This window comes from Cherax quadricarinatus, chromosome 21, assembly GCF_038502225.1.
Source record: "Cherax quadricarinatus isolate ZL_2023a chromosome 21, ASM3850222v1, whole genome shotgun sequence".
Classification (NCBI taxonomy): Eukaryota; Metazoa; Arthropoda; class Malacostraca; order Decapoda; family Parastacidae; genus Cherax; species Cherax quadricarinatus.
The window spans coordinates 8,950,931-8,960,930 of NC_091312.1; the positions used below are offsets into that span (position 1 = coordinate 8,950,931).

Genomic DNA, 10,000 nt, shown 5'->3' on the forward strand with positions numbered 1-10,000 from the left:
ATAGAAGATAAAAGACCCAGGAAAATAAGGAGATTAGCAGAAGAGACAGAAATGAATACACATGGATAAGGAGGGAGGCCCAGCGGCAATACGAGAAATCCAAATCTGACCCAAAGCTGCTGTACAGCCACATCAGGGGTAAAACAACAGTCAAGGATCAGGTAATCAGATTAGGAAGGAAGGAGGGGCGATCACAAGAAACGACAAAGAAGTATGTGAAGAGCTCAACACGAGATTCAAGGAAGTTTTCAGTGGAGACAGAAAAGACTCCAGGAAACCAGGATGGAAGGGTACACCAACAAGTACTGGACACACTATATACAACATAGGAGGTGAAGAGGCTAAGTGAGCTAGGTACCTCAAAGGCGGTGGGACCGGACATCTCTCCGTGGGTTCTGAGAGAGCAGTGGCACTATGTGTGCAACTAATAATAATCGTCAACACATCTATCGAAACAGGGCAACTACCTGAGGTGTGGAAGACAGCAAATGTAGTCCCAGTCTTTAAGAAAGAAGACAGGCAGGTGACATTAAACTACAAACCAGTGTCACTGACATACATAGTATGCAGTCATGGAGAAGCTTATCAGGAAAAGACTGGTCGAGCACCTAGAAAGGAATGAGTTTATACACGATAACCAGCACAGTTTTAGGGAGGGAAAATCCTGCGACACAAACCTACTTTAGTTTTACGACAAGGTGACAGAAGTAAGACGAGAGAAAGAGGGAGGGTAGACTGCATTTTCTTGGACTACAAGAAGGCCTTCGACACAGTTCCATACAAGAGATTAGTGGAAAAGCTAGAGGCTCAGGCAGGTATAACAGGAAAGGCACTGCAATAGATCAGATAATACTTGACAGGAAGGAAACGAAGAGTGATGGTACGTGACGAGGTGTCAGAGTGGGTGCCTGTAACGAGCGGAATTCCACAAGGGTCAGTCCTAGGGCCGGTGCTCTTTCTGGTATATGGGAATGACATGGCGGAAGGAATAGATTCAGACGATGTGAAGCTAATGCGAAGAATTCAAGTGGATGAGAATCAGGTGGGACTACAAAGGGTTCTGGAAAGGCTGCAAGCCTGGTCCAACAACTGGCTCCTGGAGTTTAACCCCACCAAATGCAAAGTCGTGAAGATTGGGGAAAGTGAAGGGGGTCTAAAGACTGCAAACCTCACTCAAGGAAAAGGAGGAAAAGGATCTTGGGGTGAATATAATACCGCACACCTCATGGGGCGCACACCACCCAAATAACTGCTGCAGCATATGGACGCCCGGCAAACCTAAGGATAATGTTTCGATACCTGAGTAAGGAATCATTCAAAACTGTACACCGTGTATGTCAGGTCCATATTGTAGTACGCAGCACCAGTATGGAACTCACACCTGGTCAAACACGTCAAGAAATTAGAGAAAGTACAAAAGTTTGCAACAAAACTAGTCCCGGAGCTAAGGGGTATGTCCTACGAGGATAGGTTAAGGGAAATCAACCTGACGACACTGAAAGACAGGAGAGATGGGGGGGGGGACATGATAACAACATATAAAATACTGAGAGGAATTGACAGGGTGGGCAAGGACAGGATGTTTCAGAGAGGAGAAACAGCAACAAGTGGACACAACTGGAAGTTGAAAGCCCAGACGAGTCATGGGGATGTTAGGAAGTATTTCTTTAGTAATAGCGTTGTCAGGAAGTGGAACACTCTGGAGAGTGATGTAGTGAAGGCAGGATCCATATATAGCTTCAAGACGACAAAGCTCATGGAGCAGGGAGAGTGGACCTAGTACTGACCAGCGAAGAGGCGGGGCCAGGAGCTGTGAATCGACCCCTGCAACCACAAATATGTGAGCGAGCGCGCACACAGCTGACAGTATCGTGCTGACAACACAACAGGTGGGCAGGGAAAATTCACAGGTGGTTCATGGCACCTTCCCTGAGGCACACTCACACAGAAGAACAAGGGGGAACAAGCTAATGCAGCACAAAAAAATGACGAAGCAAAAGTAAGAGAACCTGAAGTCATCAGAGAATCTAAAAGTAATGACATGAGACCCAAGGATAAGACCTGGGGGCCAGAGGAAGGGGTAACGCTCATTAGTCTTTGAGGAGAAAGGGGTAACGGGGATGACCATGGGTTTCGAATGGGAGTGTGTGGGGGAAAGGGGCCAAGGACACACGAATCTGGGTGCTCCATCCATGGTCTCACCATACAGCTAGTGCTAGAGAACATTCATTCAAGGCACCACTTACTAAATAGCTTCACTCGCCCTGATTTTACTTCCTATAAAAAAACCATGACGTGATAACCATGAAAAATAATATTTAATAGAAAGTGTAAACTGTCATGGTTGACATTGGAGTTATTTAAAGTTCGAAATATTTTTATTATTCTCAGTGTGTGAAAGTGACTTAAATGATCTTGTCCTTTGCTCCCTCAGTGGACAGTCAAACATCCCTGACAGAGACATCATCTCTCATGACTTACCCAACTCTAAAGCGTAGCACATAATTCCAACGCTTATCACAATCGCCCTCTGGTTATAATAGTGACCCCTGGTAGTTATTTCCGTCACAGTAAAAGGTAACCACATGTAATTATATATAACCTCCTGTAATAACAGATAACTGAGTGTGATTACAGGTGAGTGGGAGAGACACCCTTCCTGACGCAGGGGGCCACTTTCACACCCAACAAGCCTTCACACCTGGCTACCTCTGGCCACAGCCAGACCAAACATACTTATCTACGCTTCATCAACAGTCAACAATGTCTGGGATGCGCGGGAAGAGCAAGAATCTAACAACAGTAGCTACCAAGCAGATGTCACTTAACAGACGAAGCAACTGTAGCACACATTCCGATTGGCTACATTTTGCAGAGTCCGTTTAATCCTGACTCGCGTGCCCGTCAATTACTTTACGTTGGTTGTTAGCAACTGAATAACTAACAGCTACTATGTAGGAGACCAATCCTCATAAGATGCAATAAGATTAAAAGATCATTAACCACAGTTGTATTTAGGACAACCACATTTCACTGACTATCGGAAGCTGAACTTTTCAGTGCCATAGTTATGGAGGAAAACAATTATATACCTATGACTATCAAGTACAAATCTTCCAAATCTCATTATTATTAGGTAGCCCAACTTTTTCCGCAAACCAATAATAAATTCCAGAGTTGTATTTTCACTCGCAATAAGATATCTGTTACAGCGCTTTCACCAAGCTAGACTTAGACACAACCCTACAAGAAGCAAGTGCAGATGGAACAGGACCAGGTGATAGGATATACATTTGATATACCTTTGAAGAGTTTCGAGAGTTTATCTACTCTCTGAGCCCGGCCATGGGCCAGGCTTGCCTGGTCAACCAGGCTGTTGCTGCTGGAGGCCCGCCGCCCCACATATCCATCACAGCCTGGTTGATCTGGCACCTGGTGAAGATACTTGTCTAGTTTCCTCTTGAAGGCTTCTACACTTGTTCCAGCCGTGTTTCTGATATCTTCTGGTAAGATGTTGAATAGTCTCGGACCCCGGATGTTTATACAGTGTTCCCTTATTGTCCCCACCGCACCCCTGCTCCTCACTGGGTTTATTTTACACTTCCCATATCCCTCACTCCAGTATGTTAGGCAGTGTGCAGATTTGGGACCAGGCCCTCGAGTATTTTCCAGGTATATATTATCATGTATCTCTATCTCTCTAGGAGGCCGTGCGTACAGAATACCCCTAAGAAAAACGAAGGGACCTAGGGTGACAGTACGACTTGAGGCGCAAACTTTGGGGCTCCCCTGAAACAGATGCCCCTTGGCTCTATGACCCCACTTCGGGATACATTTGTGTTGTGGATAATTTCGTTGGAGGAAGAAAATACACGAGGAAACTGTGTACCAATGATGGTGAGCCACGTGGGTGTGCTTTCACATGATGCTACAATATGTGTGTTACATGTAATTTTATTACGAATGATAAATGACCAAGTGGTTTTGTTTAAAATGATAAATACGAATTTTCTTTTTTTTTTTTACTTACTAATGAAATACATTTAATCAAGGTATGTTTTTAATAACCTCAAAGGTAGTATACTATGGAAATGTAGCCACGTAGTAGTCTTCACTTGTTTAAGAAGACGTATGTTCGACTGTACGTGTGTACTAACAAAATGTCACGTGGAAGCGTTTACTAACAAAATGGTGCCACGTAGTCGTGTTTACAGCAAAATGCTGCTACGTGACTGTGTACTAAGAGCGTCACATCAGTGTTGTCTTTACGTTCAATTTCTTGTATTGAGGAACCCAGTGTTTCTTAAAGCCAATACAACAAGTAACGAGTTTACGTGCAGATGTACCAGCTTATACAAATTGTTGGTTTATTATGCATTAAGCGAGATGCCATACAGAGACTAGGCTGATAATTACGTCTTAAACGTATCATATACATGAGAAAAACAAATGAAAGTTTGTGGGTAGTTGCGGGAGACTGATCAAATAAAAAGCAAAAAGTTTCCACGATGAACTCCTCAAAAGAACGAAAACCAAATGGTGTGTGGAGGGATCATTTTATTAAATATGGGAAACTGAGGGACGCCAGAGGCTGGGATACCCGCAGCCTGACAGTGCACAACAAACTATAGCTAAACACGTGAGTCAACACAACCACCATCGCTGCCAGAAAGCCCAGTATAAAGGACTTCATGAGTTCCTGACGTCATGGCAGTGGTGGGAACCTATTCTCGGGCTGACGACATGCACTGACTTGGCAAGAACCTCTGAAAGCGTCTCTAGCACCCCTCCCCTAGTCGCTGCAGCATACACACCCATCAGACTCCGCCACTCGCTCACCCATCCATTTTAAGTGCTTTGGGTTAAAGCATTTGTTTTAACATTTAATACACTTCTGGTTCATTAACTGGTGAATCACCGTCAGGTTTACTCAAAGCGTGTGCAAGACTGAGCACAATACGAAATACACCTGGACCCACACAACATACACCCACGCCAAATACATGTATTACCACAAACCCAGAATTATTATTATTATTAATTGATTTAAGAGCTAAACCTGAGGGGTCAGAGTAACGTTATAGGTTCTAACCTATAAACTCCGACAAGGGAGCAATGAGTGTCTGGACCCGGTTATGTTACCGAGGAGGAGCACATAACAACAATAACCTACGTCACTGCACAGTTAACAGTATTTACAGACACTGTGTTTGGGTAAGCAAGACTTTACCAACTCTTTTAAACTGGCTACTACCATTATAGTGATTGTAATCACGTATTGCAGTAGTTCAAATTATGATGATTGTATGACACAGCGAAAAAGTAAACCGAGAAAAAAATAAAATGTCACGAGTGTATGTATGGTAAGACACGAAGAGATGAAGAAGGCCAGCAGACCATGTCTGAGAGGTTGTGGAGACATTAAGCTGACTGAATAACACAATTGTGCACTCACAAACACATACATATACAATTATACATAAAACACACGCACACACACGTGAGGTGATTTGCTGTAAGGCCATTTGTCGATCCTCGCGTGCATGCGTGCGTGTGCATATGTATGAGTGTGTGTGTGTGTGTGTGTGTGTGTGTGTGTGTGTGTGTGTGTGTGTGTGTGTGTGTGTGTGTGTGTGTGTGTGTGTGTGTGTGTACTCACCTAGTTGTACTCACCTAGTTGAGGTTGCGGGGATCGAGTCCGAGCTCCTGGCCCCGCCTGTGTGTGTGTGTGTGTGTGTGTGTTGGCCTCTCATTAAAGCACAAATTTATAATGACAACTGGACGGCGTTTCAATCCGTCCGGGTTATTGTCATACTGCGAACGAGTAAGAAAACAAAGAAAGTGGGAGGCGAGGAGACGGCTAGGATCAAGTTACGTCGTGATCTTTAGATTAGACCAACTGACATATTGTGATATTAAAGTATCAATGGCAACAAATTCGGGATATTTTTTTTTTTATCGGAGGACCCGTTTATGGAATTTTCCACAGGAACAAAGCATGCTCACCGAGGCATAACGACTAGCATCACACGTTCAGCACCTCAGCTCACCTACCAGTATTCCTGCCACAATGATGGAGCTAGCAGCAGCCAGGAACGGACGTGACTGTAACAATACAGCAACGATGGTAGCACTGATTGCTAAATTACTATCACATTTTACATAAACAGCCAAATCCGTCTGGGATACTAAGCAGGACATGGTGGAGGATTAATCTTCGTCCGTTAATCGTCTGATAAAACACACAGCCCAGAAATGTGAGGAGGTGTAAGCCTCCAGGATGGTTGGAGGATGGATACGAAGCGGAGGTGTAACAAAAATATGCTAAACTTATGAAATATACTGTAGTTATATGTGTGATGGACGTGATAAAAGAATCACACACTCCCCGGAAGTGCACCAAACCAACGCCCATCACACACACCACTGTAGTGAGGTCTAGGCCCCACCTGCGACACCCCTGGAGAGTCTACAGGCGAAGTCACAAGTGCAGTGTCGAAAAAAACAGGAAGAGGGTGCCAATATTTCCCAACTCATCTGATTCTGTGGATAATGGGGACGATGTGAAGAAATAAGAAAAAGTGCCTGACGAAGGACCTAATTCATCTGTTTCTATGCAAACAGGGACGAGAAGAAGTGCCCAACTCACCTATTTCTGTGGATGATTGCGACGAAGGCAAGGCCGTCCCTCCACGAGGTGGTGAAGTTCTTGACGTCGACGCTAGGGTACTTATGGGTGGTGTTGCGGGCCCAGCGGAGCAGCGCCTCCTTGGCCGTCAGGTTCTCCGCCTGACCCACCATGATGTCAGAGATCTGCAAGCCAAGACAAATATTTATATTATTATTATATTCATAAGAAAGCGGCCATACGGCGTCTGACATATATAAGATTATCAGGTTCGATCAGTTCTTCGGATTTTGAGTCACCAGCATCAAGACAACACTCTCGAAGACAAACAAGGAATTATTTAAATATCTATCAAACGCTTCGCCACAAAATTAGTGTAATTTTTTTGATAGCAATATATAATCTGCCAAGATCAATAAAGAGAATATCAAATAATATATTCCTTGTTAGGATAATCATATCTGTCGACTTTCAAGACGATTTGTTAATCATTCCTGGTCTTATAACAGGCCTTAATTGAAAATAAGATATAACAGGTTATCAGATACAATTGTACAGCAAATGCAAGTAGATCTACTTACTAGTTCGATCGATAGTGCACTCAACTCACACACTGAGGTCCGGAGTTCGAATCTCCGGTACGGCTGGAAAACATTAGGACGTGTTTCCGTAAGACACCTGTTGTCCATGTTCACCCATCAGTAAAATGGGTACCTGAGTGTTAGTCGACTGGTGTGGGTCGCATCCTGGGACAAAACTGACCTAATTTGCCCGAAATGATCTGCATAACAAGTGGCTTTTTTATAAAGTAGTATGTCATTGACGTCATACACAAATAACCTGCACACAGAAGAGAGGAGCTTACGACGACGTTTCGATCCGACTTTTACGGTATTGTGCCTTATTTTGCTATTTACTGATGTTAGCTAGACCTGTATACCTTGTGCATGTACTAGTAGAAATAAAGATATCATTATATTATTAACTTTGATGCTCTTGAAACAGAAAAAGACCACGAATCCTGCCAGAGTACAAAACATTTAACAGGCTATCGTTTCATACTCGAATGACGGAAAGGCAGTGTCTACCAGGATATTACAATGGAAGTGCAGTAAAAACTAATTTTACAGATTTTATCCTCCCCCCCCACACACATACAAGTTTTAGCTGACGTCAGCGTGTGTTGACCTCTCCTGCGCCGGCCAACCAGCCCCGCCTTAATTATCAAAGGTCACATCACTTACTACGCTTCTTAATGAAGGATCACTAGTTCCCCCATTATTAAGGCTCACTTTACCCCATATGTTTTACAGTTTTCTTTAATAAAAATGTTATACATACCTTATATGTGTTAATATTTAAAAAAAAACTAAGACATTTCTGACTCGAATTACTAAAGAGCAATGAAAGGATCGCATTATTTACTAGTAAGAGGTTCCATAACATAACAATTCTCACGTTACTTAAAATTATAATTTTTGACATTTTGCTCTACGTCAGTTTCTTAAATGTTGCTTGTTTTCTTAACTTAAATAAACAAAATATAATTTAAGTTAATTTAATTAGGTTACAGAAGCTTGTAAAAACGTACATTAAACTACAAATAACTAAATTAGAAAACCACGCGGCGGTATATCCATCAACGAGGAAGATGAGGAAAATATTACACATTCAGATTTGAACGTATTACTTGTTGTAAGGATGAGAGGCATTAATGTTTAAACTGGTGGTACTCTGAAGGTAGTACTTTGAATATCTGAAGGTAGTACTTTGAATAGAGGAATATAACACACAGGGTGAGCAGAGGGGCGGGGATATCAATATGACCCTCTACAGAGCTGAACACCTCCCACCAGTGAGACAGCAACCCATCCACACAGAAAGATGGTGGGTCGATCCCTCTGCAGGTAGGAGCAAACACATGTATGAGGAAAATGTCATGTGTCCCCCCACTTGCACCTCGTGTTCACCAACGATGTCTCCTGCCTTTATCTTTATCCCCATGTCGTGCCTCCTGTCTATATTGTTCCCTGTACGTCGTATCCCCTGCCTCTATCGTTCCCTGTACGTGGTGTCTCCTGCCTCTATCGTTCCCTGTACGTGGTGTCTCCTGCTTCTATCGTTCCCTGTACGTCGTGTTTCCTGCCTCTATCGTTCCCTGTACGTCGTGTCTCCTGCCTCTATCGTTCCCTGTACGTCGTGTCTCCTGCCTCTATCGTTCCCTGTACGTCGTGTCTCCTGCCTCTATCGTTCCCCGTACGTCGTGTCTCCTGGGTCTATCGTTCTCCGTACGTCGTGTCTCCTGCCTCTATCGTTCCCTGTACGTCGTGTCATCTACCTCTATCGTTCCCTGTACGTCGCGTCTCCTGCTTCTATCGTTCCCTGTACGTCGTATTTCTTTCCTCTACCCATCCACGCAGTTTCAGGCCACTTCTCTTCTACACAATTTCCTTCTCCATTAATTCCTAATCCTCCCCAACCAAACTACTCCAACATTTAACCAAAAAACTCGGCCTTCCCCTTCCCCTCTCCTTTCCTCTCTATTTTGTCATACACATCATCCACTCCAGATGTATATATCCTTCCCCTTCACCCCTCAACTCCCTCTTTTCCGTTTCCTGAGTTCTTTCTTATCTCCCCCTTCCCCCCGACAAGCAGAGGACTCTACCCAAGGTCATCCTTCCCATGAACTGTGTTTTTAAGAAGGAAGTCCTGACTGCTGCTTTGTTGATAGTTTCTGCTGCGAGGCTAAAACATTCTACAAAACACACTCATATTTACGACCTAACTAAAATATAAAGAGTTGACAGGCAGATAGGAATAGACTATCTGAAATAGATTAAAAAGAAAAGTATAACAAGTTTTTTTCTTAACCGCCTCTTGGATCACAGCCACACTCCAAGTACAATTTGCATTACAAGAACCAAGAACAAAGTACATACACTGGTGGAAGCTAAAGAAACTTACGAGTCATGGGAATGGTGTTAGGAGGTGTTTCTTTTGTTTCTGGGTGATAGAAAATACGTTCACTAAGGAAATGGAGACAAATTCAATATGCAATTTCAAGAATAGGCATAGTAAACTCCAAGAAGTCAGAACCAGTAAAGCCAGCCGTAGTAGTCTAAAAGAAGGCGGGGTCTGGAGCCCAGATTCAACGCCCTTAAATACAAATAGGTGACTACATACAAGACAAAGCAATTTGAAAATGATACAGCATCAGCAACTAAAAACAATAGAACCGAAATTGCTTGACAACCACGTAAGATTATGACAGAGATCAAATGCTAAGGATGAAGGGGGCAAGGAAGACTTAAGAAAGTCACGGCAGACAGAGGGCAAAAGTAATATGAAAATGACGTAAGGGAAGGAAAA

The 10,000-nt window shown here is 43.4% G+C and overlaps 1 protein-coding gene across 50 annotated transcripts in view; it reads right to left on the reverse strand.

Moving 5' to 3' along the window:
- Positions 1–10,000, reverse strand: part of shot (dystonin-like protein short stop) — a 956,738-nt gene that overhangs the window by 269,079 nt on the left and 677,659 nt on the right. For all 50 annotated transcript variants that reach the window (XR_011392260.1, XM_070087199.1, XM_070087187.1 and 47 more), the window contains one exon: positions 6,650–6,813. Coding sequence is in view for 49 of the 50 variants with exons in the window: in XM_070087199.1 (XP_069943300.1) it covers positions 6,650–6,813 (164 nt within the window). In the remaining variant the exon portion in view is untranslated. The remainder of the gene's footprint in view (positions 1–6,649; positions 6,814–10,000) is intronic.